The 26,678-nt window shown below is 35.6% G+C and overlaps 2 protein-coding genes across 2 annotated transcripts in view; one reads left to right on the top strand and one right to left on the bottom strand.

Annotated features, from left to right (window-relative positions):
* Nucleotides 1-11,582, bottom strand: part of LOC118280698 (ubiquitin-conjugating enzyme E2 H) — a 29,412-nt gene extending 17,830 nt beyond the window's left edge. Inside the window, exon 1 of the mRNA XM_035601005.2 lies at nt 11,373-11,582. Within this exon, the coding sequence (XP_035456898.1) occupies nt 11,373-11,425 (53 nt within the window). The 5' untranslated portion in view covers nt 11,426-11,582. The remainder of the gene's footprint in view (nt 1-11,372) is intronic.
* Nucleotides 11,583-11,712: 130 nt separating this feature from the next.
* On the top strand, nt 11,713-24,731 carry LOC118280697 (adapter molecule Crk). The gene is made up of 7 exons (XM_035601004.2): nt 11,713-12,200; nt 17,390-17,512; nt 17,887-18,139; nt 22,316-22,444; nt 23,038-23,148; nt 23,815-23,910; nt 24,390-24,731. Exons 1-7 carry the CDS (start codon nt 12,151-12,153, stop codon nt 24,495-24,497), a joined length of 870 nt encoding a protein of 289 aa, XP_035456897.1. The 5' UTR covers nt 11,713-12,150; the 3' UTR covers nt 24,498-24,731.
* Nucleotides 24,732-26,678: the final 1,947 nt, after the last annotated feature.

Below are 26,678 nucleotides of genomic sequence, written 5' to 3' on the forward strand. Positions count from 1 at the left end.
GGTCTTTTAGTGAGCATATTATGGTTGGTTTTGTAATGAAGTTGAGGTAGAAAGGGGATTCGCTACAAAAGGTGATTTAAGGACATGGAACTATGATTAAATAGAGAAGGCCCCCCTTCTAAGAACCCTTTTGGAACCCTTTCTATAAGTCTGTTAGTCCTTTTTTCTGAAATTTCATGTTTATATGTCGCCAAGTAATGAATGATCCGACAAAAATATTTGTATTCCATATCAATCTCATAGTGGAATATCTTTACGTATTTTTACGATAATAGGTGAAGATAAAGTGGAGACTATACGTAGTGATAACGCAACAATGGCGACTTCAGACTGCGTTGTCATACTCTAATGTTTTTGTAAAACTGCCACAATCTCGGTCGATAAGATAATGTATAGAGAAACAAGACAAATGGCTGCTAAATGAAGGGGTGACGTGAATTGTGACAATACAGAGTTTTTGTGTAATCATATTTGCAAGGAAAAGCCTTTTTTAACGTGCGTTTGGCCACCATCCCGTTTACAGAACAGCGAAGCGAAGATGTGACCGAAGATGGAGCACACAGACTTAGAAAGTACCTATTCACTCTGTCCTTGAAAAGACTCGGGTTGTATTTCTCAGGAAAAAAAAACTAATCCTTTCACATCTAAGCCTTGAAGGCAATGAGAATGACCATAGGGAACTTAAGACGAGTGGATATAAAAGTACGGATGTATCTACAAATTCCTATCAAAATATCTAGATTTTATCTCTAGCAGAAAATCTCAGCAATCTTTTGACCTAATTTTCCAACCGCTATCATATCAGTGCACTGTTAAACTTGAGGCGTTTTAAAAGACCTTCATTGGCAGTCGATTTTTTAGCCATCCGAAGGTAGGACTGAGCAAAAAATCTTTCTTGCCTTGTGGAAACGTTCGTAAGACTTTTTTCTGGGAGAGGAAAACTACTATAATATAAGCGATTCATTAGCTTTGCTTGCAATTGCAATGCGTCTTGATGATTAATCAACAATTTAAAGATATCTACTGGATTATGACAAACCATTAGAATCAATGATACAAAACGAATAAGGGTGCTTTTATACCAGAGATATGCTATAGGGAAGCCATCTATAGCACACATCCATAGCACGCATCTGTCCGTATAAAAACATAGCTTAGTTGAGTCCGTTTCCACCAGTGCTAATGTTGAAACTATCAATGAATATGATTGGTGGAAGCAAAACGCATCCACAGCCACGTAGCATAACCCATCTCTGGTGGAAAAGCACCCTCAGGCTTTTATTTTCTGACACTATTGAAACAAAGATTCCATTATGAATAATCGAAACAAATTACCCTTTGTTTAAGCTTGTTTACTTGTAGTAACACAAAAATCATCGAAAAGCCTTCCGCTTGAACGCTAAACAAGATGAAAATAGCCTGTTGCTGTGGGCAGCACTGCAGCAGGGTTCGATGGTACAGTGTTGCCACATGCAAACGATTAATTATGTAAGTGTAGATGCAGACGGATACCAATCGATACTGTCTGGTCTTTGTTTGAAACAGGAGTGACCGAGTGCCGCCGGTCAGGGACCTCCTGGTGTACAGGATCATTTTAATGAGGAGGGTCAACGTTCGCGAATATTTAGGGAGCGATTTTTATACATTTTACGATTTTCAATTCGCATCAAGTAAAGGTCCATGTTGTGGGTTCGAAAAAGCATTCGCAAAGAGTAATAATTTTATTATGTTTTTTAAAAACGCTAGGATTTTCTCCTGTGTCGTGGGTGCGTTTACTAATATACAATTTCACATACAAATGCCACCCGGACCCGAAACAACTATTTGTGGAAAAATCGCTCCGTGCGGGTATTTTGAATCGAAGCCGTTGCACGTTGCGTGGTTGCCAGTTGCCCAGCCACCGCGCCACTCGTGCAGTCAAAATATAATAATTATCCTTCCATACCGGTTTCGGCTACGGCTACCATTTCTTGACTACTGTCGTCTATCATGGGCTCTCATGTGGCTGACAGATCCACCTTTGTTTGTAAATATTCTTCCACAGAGTGGACACATAAGAGCACCATTAACATAATTATAATTTATAGAATAGACTCAGGCGTTACTTTGCGGAAATCCATGCTACACTATCATCTACAAGCGGAATGAAAACTAAAAATTAATTGTATTGTATAATTATAATTAATTGCCGCTAGTTGTCTGGCTTTTATGTCGTCCCACTCACAACTTTGTAAGAGTATTTGGGAATCAAATGGGAACACGATCAGACCTTGATGATGTGGAGAGATAATAACTAATTTTAATACGATATTAAATTATTTCTAAATGCCCTTCCTTTCTCCTACGAATTTAATAATTTGCTGTGCCCTAAACACCGTACCTATGTACATTATGGATGCAATAAATACTTGAATACTCATTAAAGGAACCAAGAATAGAAGAAACGTCCCTTTCCACAGCACTTATTCCAAATGGGACAAACACATTCTCACTACCAGTACCAGTGATGTAGTTTTCCTACCCAAAAATGGTATTAATTAAACAAACACATTCACTAACCAGACACTCACAGATGGTAATGCCCATTTACAAGAAGCAAACAAAGCAATTGATACGGCAACAAGTATCATTATTATTATTTTGCATAAATGCTTCAGCCTTTTGCCTATTGCCAGGGAATGAGTCACAATACGATTAATACCTAATGTCGACTTGTTGGTCACTGTGTCAGTCACGATGACGTAATATTGATTTGACTTGCTGAAACTGTAATAGGTCAGTGTTGAGTTGAATATTAAAAAGGAAATTAACGATGTTTTCTTTTGAAGGAGTATTGTTTGATAGACACTGACAGACAGGCTTACGGACAATTCAATTTGACGTTTCAAAAGTGTCTAATTTAGAATTAATTGAAATAAATGCTTTGACTTTGATATTATTATGTAACTAATTTAGTCTTCCTAGTGTTTGTGCATTCATTTCCTAAGTGTTGTTGGTAATATTAATGTACCTAGCATCTATAACCATCCGCAAAGATTGATCCATAGTAATCCAAAGAACCATATTTAAAGTACATCTAAGCATTTGCCATCATGAAACCTCAATGTTTGGTGATGCAAAAAAATAAAGACACGAGTTTTCGAAAAAACTAAAAACCAAGATAGCTTACATCCAAACCGCCTTCCTTTTGTACTGAACTTATAAGTAGCTGAATCAGCTTTTACAAGCAATCACTTTAAGCACGAGGCGACGCCCATCACACATATTACGTCCCAAGAAATAATCAATTCCGAAATTGCTCCGATTAAACTAGACGATTACTCAGAATTGACCAATGGCGCAGAGGACAACAGAGGTGTATGAACTCAGGGGTCAAATGATACGAGGGGTAAACGTAAAAAACACAAAATTGATTGTAAAATTTGAAATAGCGGGAAAATATAAAAATTGAACGTCTAGCCGAAAGCATAACAAGATGGGGGGAAGAAATAGAAATCCTATTTCGTCGAGACGGGATCTTGGGAGGCAACGACCCGGAGTGAAGAGTGAAAAGGGAATAGATATGAATTATTAACCTGTGGTTTTATTGCAAGGCTAAAGTACTAGATATCATGGTCGGTTTTGGTAGAGGAAGTCTAAAGAAATGATAGGTAGCACAAACTTGAGATGACAGTGAAATGCACAAAGCAACATGTAAACATTAATGATTGGTCAGCATGTTTAAACTAAGCTAAACTTTTTATTAGCTTAGCTTAAACACTGCTTGCATATTTTCCAACAAAATAGTTTTAACAACCGATTTCTATAATAGCATTAAATAATAATTTTATAACTAGTAAGTTAAAAAGATCAATGTCGGCACTGCACTTATTATTATCAATGAACAAAAACGTGAGTTATAACAATAACAAAACGCGTTGGATTGCATCACGAAATGCACAGTAAAACAATCGTGACAAAATAATTTTCAAGCTAAACGTAACTATTAGTGTTTGTGTGGAAACACTCCTTCTATACCTCTTACTAACCTTAGTCTGTTGTTATTTGCTACCAAATACGCTTCTATAGCCTTTTACGATAATCGAGGTTTCGGTAAATTGGTAAATGCGGTTTCGATTATTATGGATGGAGTTATCGGAATCGTTCGATCCATGGATATCTTCATATCTAACAAATAAATGTCAGTAGCTACTTGTAGTTTTCCAAGAGCCATCAGACCACCACAGATGAGGTCCAGTAGGGCTGATGCCTGATCCGGAGCTGCGGACTACCTAGCGGGTTTACCGGGGCTCCGGCTCGAAAAACAGGAGTAGTAACGGGATGGTTTTTAGTCAGTAAGAGTCTGACACTCCCTCTCACCTCGCCCAAGGCGGGAAAAGTAATTGAATGACTTTTGCCCCCTTAAAAAAAGTTACTGGTAGTTTTGTTAAGGTTAAATAGTTCAAATAGACTGACCAGTACCCTTAGTACGAGTTTGCTTTGCGTTGAACGAAAACGAAACGAGAGAGCGTTCGGCGCTCTGATTGGTTGGTTTATTCGAGCTGGCCAATTAAAGCGCCGAACGCGAACGAACTTTGGTATGGCCATATTTTTGGCAAAGACCATTTAGATCTTAACTCAACATTCTAGATACGATATTCTTGGCTCGTATTTCAGAAGTTAAACATCGATAGCATCTTATTTGAAGTCAGAAACAGATTGTAGAACAGCAGCTAGCAGATTGGACGTTAATACTAATCGTAGTTATAAATTAGGTTCATTTCTCGCTCTGATTAACTCAGTGCGCATTTGTTGTTAGAGCAGACATTCACGTTCTAACAAAGTAAAGATTAAACTGACGAAAATATTCATTAATTTGAAGACAAATCTCGTATGGCTATTGGACATATTGTGATTCCTATCATTGACTTATGATGGTGCTGTACGGACTGGTGGTGTAGGCAGAGGTGCACATTATGGCTCGTAATGCCGCTATACAATGCACACCCACTTTTCACCGACTGTGTTATTTATTAGTCCCATGTAATAGGGGGTGCCTATTGCCATATACTGGGTACAATTACAAGCTCCGTAGTACTACTGAGAAATTTTCGCAATACCGAAAAAAAAACCATTGACTTAAGAACTGTAGAAAATGGATATTTCCAGTAGAACATGTATATAAAGTGTAATTAATCTTTGAACGAACCGAAACTTGAGAGGATTTGGTGCATTCATTGCTTCGATTCACCTATGGAAGTGAAAAACGTCTACACCGAAGATACGAGACGGTCTCATGAATGGGGAATTCTCCAGAAAACGATACAATAATGAACTTACAATAAGACATTTACCTTCACTCCGGTAAGGTAAATGTCTTAAGCAGATCAATACACGTATTTCTGGGTACCAGGTGCGAATAGCACACGTAAATGGTACCACCAAAACGACCATACTTTGAAATTTATTTAACCTACAAGTTTTCCTAATAGCGCAGACTTTGGTAAGGTCAAAGCGGAGACTACTGAGAAATTTTCGAAATACCGAAAAAAAAACCCTTAGCATTGACTTAAGAACTGTAGAAAATGGATATTTCCAGTAGAACATGTATATAAAGTGTAATTAATCTTTGAACGAACCGAAACTTGAGAGAATTTGGTCATTTGAGCATTCATTGCTTCGATTCACCTATGGAAATGGAAAACGTCTACACCGAAGATACGAGACGGTCTCATGAATGGGGAATTCTCCAGAAAACGACAATAATGAACTTACAATTGTCAGTCTACCAAAGACATTTACCTTCACTACGGTAAGGTAAATGTCTTAAGCAGATCAATACACGTATTTCTGGGTACCAGGTGCGAATAGCACACGTAAATGGTACCACCAAAACGACCATACTTTGAAATTTATTTAACCTACAAGTTTTCCTAATAGCGCAGACTTTGGTAAGGTCAAAGAGGAGACTAGATAGATATAACTGCATGCAGATGATGACGTAGGAAGGAAATGGAATCTTGTACAATGTAGAGAGCAAATTTGTGAGAACTGCGAATGAAAGTGTCAATTACAAAGATAAATCTATTTATACTATAATAAATATAATAAGGCTGAAGCGGTTTCTTTGTTTGAACGCGCTAATTAGCGAAACGACTGGTCCGAATTGAATAATTATTTTTGTGTTGGATAGTGCATTTATCGAGAAACACTGTAGGCTATAAAACCTAACGCTATGACCAATAGGAGCCGAGCAGAGCTAGTCAAGGATAAAAGACAATTAGGTAGACGCGTGCTAGTTGCTACTCTTCAAATCTTGGGTAGACAGAACGTACTGCGACTTTTCTCTTATTAATGTGACATCATGAAAGAAAAGGGTCTCATTTAAAATCAGACTTTAACTCGGAAACATTACGGTATAAAATTGGAAATCATAAAAAAAAGGTTAAAAGTAACTGGAAGAGAGAAAAAACGTCTAGGTATAATGAAGTTTCGTATTATACACGCTTAGACTATTACGTTACGATTATGACACGATGACGCACGAGCACATCAAATTGAGATATTATAGCCAACACTACACGTCACCTCGCTACGTCTATATTCAATTTAATAACTTAGCGATTGAAACTGTCAATTAATCTTAATTTTTCATCTATTAGGATGTTTAATAAGTTTTATGAATATGAGCTCCTGGCGTGGTTGCAACTAGTCGAGTTCCTCGTCAAACAGTCACGTAAGCCGAAATCCACAACCCGGAGCTGCGGACTACCTAGCGGGTTTACCGGGGCTCCGACTCGAAAATAAGAGTAGGAACGGGAAGGTTTTTAGTAACAAGAGTCTGATACTCCTCTCGCCTCGCCCAAGGTGATAGAAGACAATGCATGATTTTCAAAAAAAAAAAAGCCGAAATAATTAATTTATTATGTCTCACGAATGTTAGAATACAAATATCAACACGTTTTTATATCTTTTATGATTGGAAATAAGCAAGAAAGACAGCTGAGTAAAGTTAGGTTTATATAATTTGATTTTAGAAGGCTTAAAAGATTGGTCCTAGTCTCCCTTTTGCCTTTTAGCAAAAACCCGACATATGGGTAGATAACTAGATTACCAACAATACCTAGATTCGCATTCGTATAAAAGCACTCCGTGTAATGATAAAATATAATACTGCTTGAGTATGGCAACAAAAGCTTATGACGTATTTTTACCGCCTAGCAACACTGTGGCAGGATAGGCACATAGGCATTCAGCCTATTGTGATGGAAACGTAATAGTGTTATAATAATATGAATGTACCATGGTTTTTTTTAACTTCAGATTTAGTAGTACCTAATAAAGTTTATAGTCACAGGCTTGATGGCAAGCGATCATCCCTAATTTTTAAGGGGGATAATCGTCCAATGATTTCTCTCGTCTTGGCGAGGCGAGAGGGAGTGTCAGACTCTTACTAAAAACCACCCCATTCCTACTCTTGCTTTTCGAGCTGGAGTCCCGGTAAATCCGCTAGGTAGTCCGCAGCTCCGGGTCATCGTAGCCTAAGCTTATCGATTTAAAAAATAATAGGTACATTGCTAATTGAATTGTATGGCACGTTCATTTACATATGAATTAGACAAAACAAACAATAAACATTATTCGGCCATTATCTTATCTGTGGCGGAAGACCGTTAGAAATAATAATTTCATCATTTATTTATAGCGATAACCTTCTAAATACCTATAATTAATTGCTAATTAAAGGACATTTTTGTAATTATTTGTTTACTTTCTAACGACAGAGGGCGTTAATTTCAAATTAAGCTCATGGGAGCTCGTGATTACGGAATATTCTCGAAATGGTTTCGTTTATTTCAAATCTCCATTTCTACTGATTAAAGTAGTTATTCGAACAGTTAAATTATTTGTAAAAACATATAATTAGCCACCTATTTATCTGACAAGGTCATCAAAGTACGACATATTGTAAAATATGGTAAAACTGTAATAAACAACAGTCATAATAGGGTTCCACAAGCCTATAAAAAGCAAGAAATATTTCGATTATAATAAAAGAAAAATTATTTAAGATTTTCTTCTGTATAAAAACGCGTCTTATATTCGGCAATGTGAAACTCTTGGCGTCTATTATAGCAGCTCTGTTTTTTATTGTGTATCGAGCGACGCCATATTTACTTACGTTCACAAAAAATAACACATGTATCTACTGCGTCTCAATTTCTTCAACAATAAAAGTAGATAGTAGCCGCATAGGTACATTTTGTTACAGAGAAAGTCATTATAAAACCTTCTTTCAATGTAGCCTCTAATTAGTTCAAAAAAAAGAACAACGTGCGTATTAAAATGGCCGACTGACGCCACCGTTTGTTCAAAGCTTTCGCGGGTTTTTTATTGTTTTTACTATACATACTTTCATACAATCATTTTGTTTGTAAATAGTTGTATTTTCGTATTTTATATTAGTTTACGCATTCTCTAAAATAAAAGTAGACTAAGTTACTTCTGAGTGCATTAACTACCTGCCAATAAAAATATCGTCAAAATCGGTCCAGCCATTTCCGAGTTTAGCCGGAACAGACAAACATACAGACATACAAAAATTTTATTTATTAGTCTAGATCAAGACTTAAGATATGTTTTATTTTATAAAAAAAATACTAACATTCTTTCCATTTTTGTTTTTATTTTACGAAAAATCGTCTAGGAACACAAAATACGCATTGCGATAGTGCTAATCGTGCAAAAGCGATTTATTTCGAGGTTGTCTGAAAACTTTCAAAGTTGAATAAAGATAGGTTTCATTTAGAATTTAGATTACCTATTTTTGTAACCAATCACGTGTATTATAGTAGGCTTTTAGGTATATTAGATTAATTTGAACCATTATTGTTTTTCAATTAACTAGTGCAACTGTTTTGTTTGAAATTGCAATTTTATTACTATTTATCGTGTTCGATTCGCAGTTGATAAACGTTAGATTACCTATTGACTTTATTTTTAGATTCCAAAAGGCCGATAACTTGGCGATCTCAATATATATTTAAGAGTACTTAAAACATTTTTACTAACCGTAAGTATTTACACGCATGGTGCCGAAAACCTCGCATTCAAATTAATTCCGCTTTCAAACTATTAAAAACAAACTTTACGTCATTTTTTTTTTTTATTCATCACGAAACATGTGACCAATTAGTACGGCTATCATATAAAATAACTTATTATCATTTATCAATGAAAATAATGCTTTTTAGGTACTTAACACCTATTTATATTTACTTAAATATGGCACTGAGATACATAAGTTGTTGAACTCGAATATTATCGTTTATATGTCTGTTACCTTGTACATTATGTGATTATGTACGTTAAAATCGGACGCGTAACGTAACATTAGGCTCTTTACGCTTTTCTATAAATAAATATGGTGTCATGTTATTTTTGGGATTTAGGCACTGTTGTGTGAAGGAGATATTTTGCTTTTTACTTGTTTAATTTTGAAGTTTTATTAGTACATAATAAATTAGTATTTATAATAGATATTATTATAATTAAAAGCATAATATTAATTAATAGGAACTCAACTAATTTTGAACAAAATAAACGTTTTTTTTACTAGGTCTAACTATACAGAAGATTATTTTATTTTTGGATAGGTGTACAGAATATATTTTTTTGCTAGAATTAAAGTGGATGCAACAAAAAATGGCATAGAATAAAGTCAACACAAAGCACAGAAATAAAAAACCCTAGGGTTAACAGGTTTATATTGTATTAGAAAAAGGAAATCATTTTGAAAAGATTTGCAGAAAATAAAAAAAAAAAGGTTTAAGAAAATTTGTCTGAAAAAATTAAACATAAATGAAAAGGTGTACCTTTTGTTTATTGCTACCAATGCTACATTGTTCCTTTTTTGGCAATTTGGCATGGTAGAAAGATCATAATAAAGTTGGTTAAAAAAACAAAGTATAGAACTCTCTGGTACTTGCTACCAACATGACAATCTAAAACTCTCTTCTAAGTGATCAAAGCAAAATCAATTGTAACACATTGGGTTAATGTTCATTTTGCAAAATTATGTACCTACATGGTAGAAGTAGACTAATTGCAATGTTTTTTTTTTAGTTTAAGATAGAGGAGCACATTATTTTAATTGTGTTGTTGATTGAAAATTAATTTAATGGATCATGTTTATATTTCTATTAGATGTTATTCACAGAAAATGATTAATTAATAATTATTTAATAGCTTTACATAACAAATGGCTATTTGTTTTTAGTTTGTTATTTAGTTTGGAGTTTCTAAGTACCAAATGATGGGTATTATGGATAAAAAATATATCACAATGTAAGTAAATATTACTCATATAAAAGAGTTCATAATATGCAGTTCTTTGAATTTGAGTCAGGCAATAAGTAAATAGATGAATCATACACATTTCAGTTTGAATGGACCTGATATTCATTTTGTTTAGTTACAAGAATTAAATATTGTAACTTAATTGTCACATAAGGGTAAGCCCTACACCTAAATATAATTTATTAATACACAAATAAATTAATACTTATTCATTTGAGATTTACACAAAGAAAAATTAATTTTTAAAATGAAATTACTTATAAAATAAAACAAAAATAAACTTACCTTATGGATCTTGTGCTAAAAATAATAAAATCATTTTGGTAAATTGATGACATACAGAGAGCAACATTTGTAAATATTTACAGCTGTTTTTGCCCTATCTGAGGGAGTTATATTTAGATATTGAGCAAAACATATCAGAATGTTCCAAAACAAAGTTGTTTCATGAATCATGTGTTTAAATACAACATCGACGATAATTGCAAGGAATAATTCTAATGCAAATAAAACCTGTTTACTGACAATGACCCAAACATAGCAACAACAGTAACAAAGGAACTGTGAGCCTGCTAGCAATTAATTACGCATAATAGACAGTAATCCGCTGTGTGTGCCTAAGGCCATAAACACAGAGAGAAAAAAAAATGCGCAATCAAGACCATGGCCTACATAAGTGAATTACGAAATATCATCGACCAGCACACACGGAAGAACACTGTTAACGTAACGCACCTACCTAGCAGTTTATCAACGCGATATATATAGATACGTAGGCCCACGGAGACGTGAAAAGAATGCACGCTCTTTACCCAGACAAATAGTCAAAGGTCTAAATCAAAAGGAACCTTCAAATAAAATGTTATTAATAACTTTTCACGGGTGTGCAACAAAGATATGTTATTAAAAACACACCCCATATTGATTTTATAAAGGGTCGTGACAATCAGCTGACGGCCCTACAGCTACATATTTACATGGTGGCCCTCGAACGCAATAGGTTCTTTGTAATGACGATAACAAAGAAAGGATACAGTTTGATGACATCGGTGTCCATGCGTCGTTTCCCAGCGCTCGGTGACGACATCTTCGTGATCTATTACTAATAAATCACAATATCGAACACGAACACTAGAACTAACTCACACTAGACGCAGCGAAACCAATTTTTCGTCCACCAGCAGCAGTCAGAAAAATAACATTGTAGAAAAACAATGGACACAAACCATAGACTAAAATTTCGAAGATGATGTGTAATGAAATCGATGTTGCCACTAGAGAAATATAGGAAAACTGAAGAAAACGGTAGATTTTGGCCTTATGTACAAGTATCTTTACAATAGACAACGGCCGTTCCAGAAGATTATGCGTCAAAAATTAAAAAGTATGCAAATTTGTCTATGCGTCATCATCAGCGAAACTTCGCGTGTGTGATCAAGGAAGATTATTTATAATTCAGTTTTAATTATAGATTTCTTTTACTTATACATCCCAAACTAAGTTTGGACAGTGCGGTTGTGTATTGCGACGCTCCGTCGGCGCGCCACGAATGCGGAAACATGTGTTTTGATGTGAACATCAAATCATGATACATGACAACAAATTATAATTTATTAGAATTTACGTCGGTATTTAATGTGTATAGGAGTGATAAAGGATTGTTGTGCGATCTTGTGGTAGTGGTGATTACTACAGCGAATCCGTGTGGGGTTGGTGATAAGTGATAAGTAGGGTCATTTCCGGTGTGTTGTTCGTGATGTGGGCGCCCCGGTGAGGTATCCTGCTGCATAAGTCTGACGTCCTGGTACCACCATGGCGAACACAGGGATCGGGGTCTCCTTTGACCCTAATGACATGACCAGGTTAGTAACACATTCACGAAAGTAACCCCAAAATGAATATGTGCCTAAAAATGTTATGTTTCTGTGAATTTCTCAACTAAAAGTGAAATTGAAGCAACTGGTATGTGAAAAACAAGCTTGAAATAACATATATTTTTTAATTTGCTAATTATTACGCAACTAAACACTGGAAAACAAATTAGTTTTCAAAGAATTACTAGCTAATTAACTTATCCTTTTGTTATTATAAGTAGCTTTAAGTATAAAACCACATAAAATTATATTTTAAATTCCAGTACTAATTAGTCAGCTAAAGTCATTAAAATAAACAAACATGATTAATATAAGAACAATAAATAACTCATTTCTTATGAGTTAGGTATTTCCTTTTAAAATCTATTTATACAAGTCAAGCATATGATCTGTTCTATTATATTTTTGATTAAGTTTCTTAAATAATGGACATAGCATGTAGTATGTGTGTGAAGTATGTCCATTATCAAACTGCCACACTCAAGAGTCATTTAATTATTACTTAAACTATTCCTTAGTAACAACTTTGCTATGAAAACAGTTGCTAAGGACTGTGTTAAGTACCTAATCATTAAATGACTTGAGTATTTTCCATTGAAATTAGTTTATGTGTTTCTTAACCAGAAACTTGTTTAGACATTTTAAACTAGGGCCCAAGAGAAATCATTTAGAACTAATTAAACAGGGTTCAATAACATTTTGTGATATATAAATATCAATTTCATCTGATCTTGAAGAAGATTTTAAGAACCTACCTATAGAAATAAACCATTAAAAACATATTAAAATATATGGGCCTAAATAATAATACTGTAAAAGATCAACACCATGTTCATACAAAATGGATATAATATTAAACTTGATATATATCCAATATTTATCATAAATATCTGAATTTTTATATTTATAATAAATATTGGATATTTTAGAACCCTGTAATTAAATTAATGGTACATTGTTTATGTGTTTGTGTAAGGTCAATGACAACTTCAAAAAAATTGGTTTTCCTTTTAAATTAATTAAGTACCTACATTGGTAGGTATAAGGATGTTATATCTATGTGAAAACCCTCTGACTAAGCTAACATATAATATAATTAACATTACTAAACTCAAAAATAATATCTAAGGATTATTTTAACACTAGGATGATAGAAAAAAAGCATAAATATAACAGAAATGAGATATACCTAATCATAGTATGCTCATTCTACTTTTCCAAAATGTTCCAACTTAGTACAGAGTTTGGAATTCTGCCTAATTTATGACAATAGGCTCAGCCCCTTTTACATGACATTATAAGTGGTTAAAAGTAGGCTCTGCAGTACAAATATCTACCTCTGAGAATCAAAAGGTGTGAAAATGTATAAACTTTCTACTAATAATGTACATGCTCACAGCAAAAGATGTAACAAGATATTTGAATCCATTATTGTTTGATAACTAAACAAATATTGTTTTGAGAAAGACAAGGAATATTTCACATATATTATTATGACACACATGTTTACTTGCTTAAGACTAAATTTCTTAAAAGGTTTTGTTACAACATTTTCCTTCTTCTTTTAAAAATGATGACCAGAAATAGTCATACATAATAATTAATGACATAAATCCTATTAATTATTTGAAACTTCTTACAGCCCAGTTCAATAATCTGCCAATATGTAGATTTGTTTACTAGAAATTGAATTTTAACCCATTACAGAATAAAGTTAATTGTAGCACATCTTATGATTTTGATTGAATTAATTATTCACAATATATAGAATTTTCTAGCATCCAATTTATCATATGTTATGCTGTAATAAGTTAATGCAAGCTACACACATAATGATTGCATGGTTGGTGCCACTGCACTGGACAACCGGCTGTCCTGCACGGCACATCACACAACTCCTTGTGTGATCCACAATTTGTTTCGGGTTTGAGTGTCATGTTTATGTTTGTAAACGCACCCACGACACAAGAAAAAACCTAGTGTTGGGCAATCAGATTTTTTAAACAAAACGAAATGAAAGAATTTTGTATTATTATAATGCAGTTAACTCATCTCACTCTTTGAAATATATACCTACACACTTATTTTCATTAATATACACATAATTTTATTCTTTTATTTCAATTTATAACTATGTTATACTTATATGTATAGTAAAACTAAGAAATTAAAACATTACATTATAAAGCCTACACTGGAGATGTGCGAGAGTGATCACCGCTGACTGTTTGGATGTCAGAAAGTTAATACCAATAATGCTATCTATACTACATAACCTACATATTTATTTGTTTATATTTGTAGGTTTATCCAAATCAGTTTCTGTTTTCCTGTTTATATTAGTTATTATCACATCTGGTTTTGATCATAATACCTAATATTGTTGCTGATATTAGTGCTAACTAGCAGATCTGAATAAAGTAAACAATAGTATTTACACTTGAAATACAAATAGTTGAGAATGCATATTGCAATAGTTCAGTACCCCCCTTAATTTGGGTAAGTGGGGGTTAAGAAAGAGACAAAATGTAGCCAATATTACTCTCCAGTCTCCCAACTAACTTACGACGTAAAAAAAAGGACAAACAAACACACTTTCTAATATATAACATTAAGTAATTAAGCATGGATTATACTTGATGACACATAATTATTAGTTTGTTACTACAACCAAACGGCTATAAAAAGTCCTGCATCACAATAACTATTCCCATAAACTGTTTATCTTTATTCTAAGAATAACATAAATACTATACTTATTATCCTCACTTGTTACTCAGTATTTTGATTAAAAATTTAATATATTTAACTATCGCACTTTGCACTATAGGATATGAAGTACATTTTTCATATTGGTAGAACATTTAATTTTAATAAAACTATTTATTAATGAGTCATATTTAAATAAATTGGTTATTAATCACTGCAAGTGTTATGCAAATTAAGTGAATTATTATTTAACAGAAGAGGGAAATAAAAATTTATGAGTAATTCTGCATGTGGGGACCAATCTCGGGAAGGACTGGTGTGATTCAGAATAGTATTTTCTGAATATTCATTGTATTTCAAGGAAAGTTTAATAACCTTCTCTTCATGTGGGTGTAAAAGTGGGCTAAAAGACTACACATTTGACAGAAATTGGAAAACAACACTTATAAACTTGAAATTTTTATTTTCCCTATCTTCAACACTCCTGTTAAACTGTGATTCATTGATTGAGATAGTCATTGTCTAGAGTAAACTTATGATAATCATCATCATCATCATCTTTATTTCTATGTTAATTGTAAAAAAAATCTAAAGGTATTTCTTAAGCTGATTGCTATAGATAGATTGTCTCAAAAATGTGCCTATCTTTATTGATTACTGATTACATTGCTATCAATATGATAAACACCTGTCATCCATGTGTTGCAAATGCACTAAAAAGTACCTGCAAATTGCATCCAAAAACCAAATGTTCCTCATCTCGTAGGAATTCATGATGATTCCTAAAATAGCCAAGGATAGATCTGATATTCTTCTGGGAGCTTTGTCGAACCTGAGAACCTTACTCTACTAAGGAGACATAATTGAACAATCTTTTAATGAGATAAGCCCGCCACAACCTCCTTAAACCGCTGTGACTCCTGTAAGCCAGGATCATACAGTAAATACTACCATGAAAACACCGGAACACTAAAGTCCGGTGCGTCCCAGGGACAAGAATAACGTAAGACGTTATCCCACAACGAAATAAATCTGGAGATATTATTAGTCGAGAAGAAAAAGAAAACGATAGTTTCGACTTCCCTCGGTGAATTTAATGCAGGGGACAGAATGACTTAAGCCTAAAGGCACAAAAGAGACTACACAACTGGGAGAAGCCCAGTCGTCAAGCACCACGGAAATTTGACTTAAAACTAAGTGGTCCTATATGTGAGCTGTTGTACTTGCTTCCATATTATAGTTCATGTTTAATCTGAAAGGATAAGCAGAGATGCACTTTTCATTGTTAAGTTCCATGCTTCCATATACGGCGCGTCGCTTTCTGCGCGCGCCTCAAAGAGCCATCAGACCACCACAGATGGGCCCCAGTAGGGTTGATGCCTGATCCGGAGCTGCGGACAACCTAGCGGGTTTACCGGGGCTCCGCCTCGAAAAGCAGGAGTAGGAACGGGGTGATTCTTAGTCAGTAAGAGTCTGACACTCCCTCTCGCCTCGCCCAAGGCCCGCCGCTTTGGGCGACGTTCAACAGTCAAAAGAAAACTTCCATATAATCAAATCATACCATTTTAATTTGGATTAAAATTCTGTCAATGTACTGAAAAGTCTAAGCGATTGGACATTTGCCTTGAGATTTTCACAACTCATGAAGTAATTAGTACAAAAACGTCTTGTATCTTGTATTAAGACAGCAAAAACGTTTTGTTGGTAATTAGCAGCTAATAGTTTTGGCCTTGAATCCGTTCTTAGTGAAACCGTTCATTCCTAGTTTCGATCCGCTTCCTTGGTGTCTTGGTGTATGAATGTTGGAATTATCTGGTACTGCTGCACCAGTTTCGCTTCGAATTAAATAGAAATAGGTCCTTTATAACTGGACAGTCCCTGAACATCTTGTAAAGATCTAATTTTCTAGTTGATAAGTCTCCGTTTGGCCACCAACCCGCTTACTGCCAGAACGGCGAAGCGAAGATGTGGCTGAAGATGGAGCACACAGACTTAGGAAGTACCTAATCACTCTGACCTTGAAAATACCCGAGTTGTATTTCATAATTTTCGCCACTTATATAATTATGCTCTCTAGTTAGTTACTGCTACGATTGACAGTAATGTTTGAAGTCAAAAGCTTAATATTTCTTTGCACAATCCAATGGTCGATCGTCCCATCCCGAAAAGCCGTTAATGATCTCTTCCTAAATGTGTCACCGTAATAAAATGACTAAATCTTCCGCACAGATGACAAAATAAGGTTTACGAGATGAGATAGATGATGAAATCTATCGTTTTTAACTGTCTCTAAGTTATTTTTATCAGTTCTGTTGTCACTTTATTCTGTTAATTCTGATATACCAACTACACATTACTTAAGCCTTTAATTGCCATCCGAAAACTGTTGAAGGCAAATCCTCCACTAACGTAGGTAACCGGTGACCTACATGGTAGTCAACGTATTAAAGTCCTTGTTCTATCCACAGCTGGTACTTCAGAGACCTGTCTCGCGCTGAGGCCACGAGGCTGCTCCTCAACGAGACGGAGAGTGGAGTGTTCCTCGTCAGGGACTCCAAAACTATCACAGGAGACTATGTGCTTTGTGTCAGGTTAGTGAGAGTTGAATTTTTGTTGTTATGGCGTCTTAAACTGTTGTGGTATTCTGTATACTTACGACGCTCAATAAGCAGATAAAACATGGCTACTTTCTAGCCCTAGTCCCACAAGGGACCTTTCGAAACATACTGGTAGATCCTATACAAATGTTTTCTCTATTAACCCAATAAAGAACCTATAGGTTTAGCAAGCAAGTAGGGCAAATTAATCATCGAACAATATATTTACGTAAATAGTCCTTATGACCTACATGACCATTTCTGAACACTGAATACAACAACAAAGTCCCAGTAGAATAACTTCAAAAACACCAAATTAACCTTAATTTTCAAGAATCCACCAAAAGCCAAACCCATTAAAATTCCAGAGAAGACGACCGAGTCTCCCACTATATAATAAACCGCGTGGTGTCCGCGGACGGAACGATTCGGTTCCGGATCGGAGACCAGCTCTTCGCCGACATGCCGGCGCTGCTGGCGTTCTACCGGCTTCACTACTTGGACACGACGCCCTTGGTCCGGCCGCTGCCGCAGGCACTGGCCAAGGTAGCCGCCCCACCGCCACCGCAGCCACATCAGGTCTTGGAACTGGTCATCGCGAAATTTGATTTCTCAGGAAATGTAAGTATTTTACTATTATTAAGTCTTTGACTGCCAATAGAAAACTGTTGAAGGCAAATCCTCCGCTAACGTCAGTCACCGGTGACCACCACGACGTTTAATGTGTTAAAAGAGTAACGATGGAGTTTTTTGCTCGTTCTTCTCCATTCGAAGCTTTGGAACGAGCACCTAGCTTCACTGACAGACAGACTGACGGACAATTTAATTTGACGTTTCAAAAGTGCCTAATTTAGGATTAATTGAAATAAGTGCTTGGACTTTGAATTCTTACTTAATAAGGTAATATGGTATCTAATTGAATGAAAAGAAGAATGAACGTTTATTCATACGCATTCCTAAAGAGGTTGGACACAAAACAATACATTAATGCGAAAGTTATGGGCTTAGAACTAAATGGTTAATTGTTTGGTCGCCATCATGCCAAAATTACTATTATATAAACTATTCTAAGGCTGCGCAATAATAGAATTACCATCCGAATACCAAAAGAGTAATCTAGAACAGCACGCAAGTAAATTTTTAAGCTGAGAAACCTTGTTAGTCTCAGTCATTGTTATTTTTTTTAAAATGCCTAATTCTAATAGTGTCTCGTTGGTCGAGTGTTCGCAAGTGGGACTACCAGAAAAGAGATCTCAGGTTGAGTATTACTAGGCTTTTTAAGGTTTTTCGAAATTTTCTCAATAGTAACACGGAGTCTGGCACTGTGCCCAGTATATGGTCATAGACTCACCCCCTATTACATGGGACTTATAACATAAATGGTGAAAAGTGGGTGTACGGGTAACGTGCACCTCTGCCTACCCCTTCGGGGATAAAAGGCGTGACATTACATGACTAAATCTAATAGTATTCCCTACTCGATAACCAAACCCGAAACCCCTACTCTAATCATTAAAAGTTTCAAGGTCACCCCCCAAAAATATTGACCTCAGCTTATACCATCCAGAAATACATAATATTATATAACTTGAGCCAAAACAATACAAACTGTAATATGTATCTTAATATTAATGTCGCTTGTAATAGTCCCAGTCATATATTTGGGCTCGCACAATGGAAACATCAATATTTTATGACACTTGTCATAGTTATGTTGTAATTGTCTACATATTATTATGAATAATGTGAGTACATGTTATTTTTCTACTGTGAACTATTTTGTGAGATATTATATTTTTTTCGGCACATACATTTACTGACGTAACAGTTTTACGAGGTAACTCGACTAGTTTCAAGCCAGGCCAGGAGCCTATAAATATAACATTGCGTTTCTAATTTTGTTTTAATAGAACTCAACGCAACACTTTTGCTTTTTCGTTCTTCGAATTACTGTTTTATTTGTTGTTGTCATTTAAAATGGTTTAATTCTAATATTCATGCAGATTTATTTAGAATTAAGTTATCAGTTAGTATTAAATTGTTGGTAAACCTATAATTGGCGACTGTATAAGCCCAAAAGAGACATGTATTTACTGTACTTAATATTATTATACAGAAGCTGTTGGTAAACAAACCTTTAATAAATAAATGAAACATTAATAATGCTAATCAAAATCATTATAATAGTTTTCAATATAATAACTATTAAATGCATATTAATCAGTTTACGTAATAAAAAAGAAACGAATCGTTTATCACTTTTTATATAAATTATTAAATTACTTTCACTTTTCGAATTAATTTCTTCGGTATATAAACTTAATTAACTAAACAAACAGTAAAGAAATATTATTACAGAATTTCGAGGTTATAATCTTTTTAGTTGTAGGATATTCATGTATACCACGGCTTCTTAGGAGTCCCCTAGTCCTAAAATCCCTAACCTCCAAAAGCCCGGTATTACATTTGTAACTCAATCATTATATAAGTCTGTAGACGGCACCGCCGATTGCTTATCATTAGATGATACTATTGTATTAAATGCGGCGGAGCCATGCTTCGGTACGAATGGGCCGGCTCGACCGGAGTGATACCATGGCCTCACAGAAAACCAACGTGAAACAACGCTGTGTGAAACATTTGCGTAAGTGGTTACTGGTGGCCCAATTACTCCCCTTCCCAACCTTTCCAATCCCCAATATCTCAACAACCCTTAAATTCCTAACCCCCAAAAGGCCGGCAACGCACTTGTAACGCCTCTGGTGTTTCGGGTGTCGATTGACAGCGGCGATTGCTTACCATCAGGTGATCCATCTGCTCGTATACCAGCTTATACCATAAAATAATGTGTCACCTGACTGGTTTGCCGTCCTATGCCATAAAAAAAGTTGCCTACGACGCCGACGTCACGGGCAGTGCTCTAGTGCAGTTATAATTAGATATACATTCATCAGGAACCTGGATTTCACGATGATACATAGCTCACTAGTTCCTTGTTTGTAGGTATTTTTATTTTAAGACGATATTAGTCATTGCCTGCTGACTTTTTCGCGCTGAATCTAGGTTGAACTAAATGGGAAGGAATATTCGAGATTGGGTGTTTGTGCAGACTACTTTTTGATAATGGTACATTTCGCCTGCATTCCTATATTCTGGAATAACACAGGAACATAAGTAGCATATGTGTTATTCCAAACCTAATCTACCAGTGTTCCAAATTTCATCCTGATCCCTTCAGCAGTAACAAACATACACACAGACTAACTTTGATATGTATTTATAATTTTTAATAGGTTCACTAAAACTGTACTTAGATATGGTAGGTGTTTTCTCCTGGCCTATTTTAAATGGTATGAAAATAAGGCACCTACCGTGCGGTAGGTGCCTTGTTTTCAGAGCTTTAACTAACGGTTTTAGTAAGCCTCAACAGTATCCAACCTCAAAATGTATCCTAATCTTGTATCCACTAGACTGCCAAAGCAATAGTAACTCCTCAATAAGAAACAACCAGATAGTAACAACTACAAAGATTTCGAAAAAACGCATTGATTTACAGCAGTTGTCAACATCCGCGAAACTGTTTACCGTGACTTCAATCAAGGTGTTTGAAAGGCTGAATACGTAGATACTCTACAGTAGACCCACTCTAAAAACTTTTCTATTTCTATAACGAAGAATTTTACTAATTAAAGAATTATACTAAATAAGTGTGGGAGAGCCATGTTTCGACACGAATGGGCCGGCTCGACCGGAGTGATACCACGGCCTCACAAAAAATCGACGTGAAACAGCGCTTGCTTGTATTGCGTTGTTTGTGTAAGGTTACCGGAGGCCCAATTACACCCTAATCTTCCACAATAACCCTTAAGTTTCTAACCCCAAAAGGCCGGCAATGCATTTGTAACGCCTCCGGTGTTTCTGATGCCCATGAGCGGCGGCGATAGCTTACTATCAGATGGTCCATTAGCTCGTTTACTGGCTTATACCATTAAAAGAGTTATGGTACTAGACTAAATCTAGACTTCTGCACATTTTTCTATAACGTGTCTCAATACAAAGATAAAAATAAATTCGTAACTAGCAGATGTTAGCTACTAGCTGTTTACATTATGTTTTTGCTAAAATAACCCGGTGATAGTTATTGCTTTATGACTGACGCACGGTAACGGGTTCGAAGCCCGGGTCACGCGTCAATTGTATGTGTTTGTAGTACACTGACATCAATAACGTGTATTAGAGTTTCAAAGTGTTGCAAATGCTTTTTTTTATAGTTCGTTTTTGTTGTAATAAATGGTGTTAGCAATAGATAAGTTGTTATTGATTTCAAGCATGTCTGTATCTTTAAAGGCTTTGTAGTGCCAAAGTTAAAGAAGTTGGAATTTCTTGCTCTACATATGTATAACCAAATATTAGTTACAGTACTGACTGTAACTAATATTTGTTTCACTAGAAGAACAGATACTGATCTGTTCTTCTAATTCTAATTGTGATGTGTACTTACTACCTGTGTGAATTTCAATGTTTGGAAACGCGCCGATTACCCTTTCCATCTTCACAATTCCCGAATCCCCAATAACCCTTAAATTTCTAACCGCCAAAAGGCTGGCAACGCACTTGTAACGCCTCTGGTGTTTCGGGTGTCCGTGGGCGGAGGCGATTGCTTACCATCAGGTGATTGATACGTCTGCTCTTTTACCGGCTTATACCACAAAAAAAAACCTGTGACACTCGAGAGAAAAAAAAAATTAAGCCCTAAATCATAAGCAGTTATTAAAACCTCAAACTAATTGTTTCCAGGATGCCGATGACCTTCCATTCCGCCGCGGAGAGCGGCTGATGGTGATCAACCGTGACGAGGAGCAGTGGTGGACAGCTCGCAACAGCGTCGGACGCACCGGCTCCATACCCGTGCCTTATGTGCAGAGGGTAAGCAGATCACTGTGAAACTTTGACTGCACGGTTTGCGCGTTGGCTAGGCAACTGGCTGCCGTGCATCGTGCAGCGGGTTCGATACCCGCACGGAACAACTCTATGTGTGATCCACAAATTGTTGTTCCGGGTCTGGGTATCAAGTGCATGTGAACTTGTATGTTTGTAAACGCACCCACGACACAAGAGAAAATCCTAATGTTGGGCAACGTTTTTTTTAAAAAAATCAAGAAACTAATCCTGAAGGAATGAAAAATAAATTGTTATCATTGTATCAGCCACAACACGTCCAGTGCTGAACATAGGCCTCTGCCATGACTCCTGGATCCGTCATTCGGAAGCAACCTGTTTCCTGATGTCTGTTCATCTTAGTAGTACAAAAGGTTTTAGAAATCCTAATCTATTCCCGCCTCTCCCCCAAAAACTGTTAACGCACTTGAAACTATTCTAGTGTTGGAAGGGCTGTTCCTTGGTCTCCGGAGAATACAAAATGTGCCATTATAAACTGAAACAAAGATAATGACTTACCTTCTAAAGTAAAAAAGCAAGAAAATTAAATGTTATAATATTATTGTTCATATGTCTTCCAGATCCTGGACCCATCAGGTGTGCCATACCCACCGGCAGAGGCTCTCAACCACTTGGCGGACCCGCCCAGCCCGCCCAGCAACAAACACCCACAGCAGCGTACTAATATGCAGGTATGTTGAACGTTTATTCTCTACTAGTTACCTCCGCGCGGTTTGACCCGCTCTGCTTGGCTCCTATTGGCCATAGCGTGATGTTTTATAGCCTATAGCCTTCCTCGATTAATGCGCTATCCAACACAAAAAGAATTATTCAAATCGGAACAGTAGTTCCGGAGATAAGCGCGTTCAAACAAACAAACTCATAGCTTTATAATATTGGTATAGATGAGAGTCGACTCGACCGGAGTGATACCACGGCCTCACAGGAAACCGGCATGAAACTACCGAAGCGTTGTGTTTTGCCTTGTGATTAAAGTTAACCGGAGACTTCCACTCCCCTAAAAAAGGCCTTGCATAAATCCTCTGGTGTTGTATCAGCATCAATAGCTTGCCATCAAGTAATCCGTCATATAAGTTTTTAAACTGACATGGTCACTAACACTAGCATTAGAACTCGAAACGGGATATTTATCATCATCCGTGATCATGGCGCTTGCAACAGTTCCGAAATATCGGAAACTCATAGAAATGAAAAAACATGGTAAATATCCCGTTTCGAGTTCTAATGCAAGTGATCCGTCTCCTCATTTCCTACCATATCCCACAAAAAGGCTGCATGAAAATAAATATACAAAGTTTTTACAAGTTTTTATTGAATTATATTTGTGTAATTTTCAGCGCACTCTCCCCGCACTGGCCCGGGTGAAGCAGCCCCGGGTGCCAAATGCCTACGACAAGACAGCACTCAAACTGGAGGAGGGCGATATTATTAAAGTAAGTAACATAATATCCCACCTAACGTGTTGTTGCTACATAATATTAAATGTAATACCCAGTTTTCAACATGGTACGATTAAAACCCATGTAAATTAAGACTGGGACACCTATGGTGTGGAAGTTGACCCAATTGCCATACACCGCATATAACAATTCCAGGATTCCATGAAAAAATATTCATTAAACTGAAAATTTAATACGAAGTTTCGTTAACTATTCCGAGGTCATTGTAATTTTATTAATTACCAAGTACATAGTTTAAAACAAAGTTGCTTTCTCTGTCCCTATGTCCCTTTGTATTCTTAAATCTTTAAAACTACTTACGCAATGGATTTTGATGCGTTTTTAATAGATATAGTGATTTAAGAGAAAGGGTAATATGTATAATACATGCATAATATATCATCATCGTACCCAAGCGAAGCTGGGGCGGGTCGCTAAATTGTTTATTAAAACTTCTTTTTCATATTTTCCAGGTGACAAAAATCAACATAAACGGCCAATGGGAGGGCGAGCTACACGGCAAAATCGGCCACTTCCCATTCACATGTGTCGAGTTCTTAGACGAGAATCAGGCGAGTTAAAATTGTGACGTCACGGGCCATAGACAACGAGTCTATGGCTCTCATTCATAGACTGTGCTCATAGATAATGAGCTGTTAATTTGCAAATGCTACGGTGAAGTGATTTTGATGATATTTTTGAGTTTGGTATTTTTAAAAGTATCCGTTTTTGGACATTGAATTTTGGTTATAGTAATATAGTACCTGAGTTATCAAAGCAACTATATATACTGTGTTAAGAGTACATAATTAAAACGACACACGTTTACAAGTTCCAAAAATGATACTTTTAACAAATATGGCACTCAAAAATTATCATAATAATGCAATATAAATACTACAATGTGAATTGATATATTCACAAAACAAAATCGGCTTAGTTAATCTTTGTATCGCACAAACGTACATACATATTATTTACATGATATATAAAAATTGTATGTTTTTTTTAACTATAATAAATAATGGAAATGTACTAAAAAAGCTAATATTTAAAACGAATCGATGTTGAGATTATTAGAAACTCATTTTTAAATGTGTATTTATTATTATTATTTTTCGCTATTTTTTATTCAATGTGTCGTGCATTTTATTGCATTTTTTCGCTATATTTACTACATTCTTTATGTAATTTCGGAGTTGTTTCATTATTCGTATCAATATTATTGCTATTTTTATTCCTTATGCTACTTACTACATTGACTTAACAACCAAAGGTGGATCCTTGTACCTTCAGTACAAGAATTCACCATTTCAATTTGTTCTTGACGGTTTCTCACTAGCTTGAAGCTAAAATCTAGCTTCTATTCATCTTTCATGCTTTTAAAAAGGCTGGAATCGCATTTGTGTCTCGTCTGGGTTTCCATGGACGGCGGTGATTGCTTACCACCAAGTGATCCTTCTGCTGATTTACCTATTCCATAGAAAAAGCTTCCTACACCCATTTAGTTTGGTCAGTCAGTGAAAAACTTAATATTGTCGGCCCCTATTCAACTTTCATGCTTTTAAAAGGGCTGGCAACGCATTTGTAACTCTTCTAGTGTTGCCAATGTCCATGGGCGGCGTTGATCGCTTCCCATCAGGTGATACGTCTGCTGGTTCACTCCCCTATTCAATATAAGAAATCTTCCTACTGTTGCTCCCTTTTAGTTTTGTCAGTCAGTGAAAATCTTAATTTCTTGTCGAAGTTTTAATTATAGCTAATATGTATGTCAAGTTCTTTGTGGCATAAGGAATACAAATGCAAGGGAAAATCATCTCAAAAGCTATTAGGATCGAAGGACCATTGTTGAATGTGGCACTTGATGTGGAACTAACAGTTTTCATGCGAAACATTTGATGTGATCTAACATTTTAATTGTTAATAATTTGACTTGGGTAATGATGGTGATTCTCTTTTATGTAGGTATACTATTAATCAGTAGGATACTAAATATTAATGATATTTTAATTAATTAAAAACTCTTCAACTGCTGCAACTCTTGTAAATCAAGATCCACACTAGATACAACCATTAAAACACTGAAACAATGAAGTCCATTTTCCAGGGACATGAGATTGTTCTGAATGCAGCAAAAAATAAATCAGAAGGTATAATTTAAGAAGACAGGAAATTTAATACTTTCCAATTGCTCGATATTTTAAAATTATTAGATGAGGATGGCATTTCCTATCTGATTCTGAAAAGAAACACTGAAACAAACACAGAGGTAAAGCCGTAATATCAGCATTATAATGTAAAAGAGAATTATCACCATTTACCTAATAAAATGCTACTTGACATAGGAATTGGCACTTTTCATATAACATTTGTGATTTATATATCAAAGAATATAAGATTAGAATAATTAATCGTTGTGAGACTAAAAAACATTAATTTCTTAAGACTTTGTATGTATTTAATTAACACTAAACGGCTTATACAATAGAAATGTTTCCGAAAGTCAAATACAATACGATTTTTTTAATATTTCATGAACATTTTTAATACGTTTATGTAGGTTTAGGGTACAAAAAAAAGCTATGTAAAACGGTTTTAATGAGCTCTATTCTAGAATCAAGCCTCAAAAGGTTTTACTAAAATGTAAAATATTTAGTTTCACTAAATAATAGACGCGGCCTCTGCGCGTAAGCGGCACTTAGCGGCGGTAACCGCATGTCGATAGCGCGCCGGTGGGACTCGAAATTGCAGATTGCAGGCAC

This window comes from Spodoptera frugiperda, chromosome 16 (assembly GCF_023101765.2).
Source record: "Spodoptera frugiperda isolate SF20-4 chromosome 16, AGI-APGP_CSIRO_Sfru_2.0, whole genome shotgun sequence".
NCBI classification, from domain to species: domain Eukaryota; kingdom Metazoa; phylum Arthropoda; class Insecta; order Lepidoptera; family Noctuidae; genus Spodoptera; species Spodoptera frugiperda.

Bases quoted from the DNA above. Each gene is read 5' to 3' on its own strand.
- LOC118280697 (XM_035601004.2), top strand. From the start codon at position 12,151: ATGGCGAACACAGGGATCGGGGTCTCCTTTGACCCTAATGACATGACC. The intron at 12,201-17,389 runs GTTAGTAACACA...TTCTATCCACAG, and splicing joins GACCCTAATGACATGACCAG to CTGGTACTTCAGAGACCTGT. The intron at 18,140-22,315 runs GTAAGTATTTTA...AATTGTTTCCAG, and splicing joins AATTTGATTTCTCAGGAAAT to GATGCCGATGACCTTCCATT.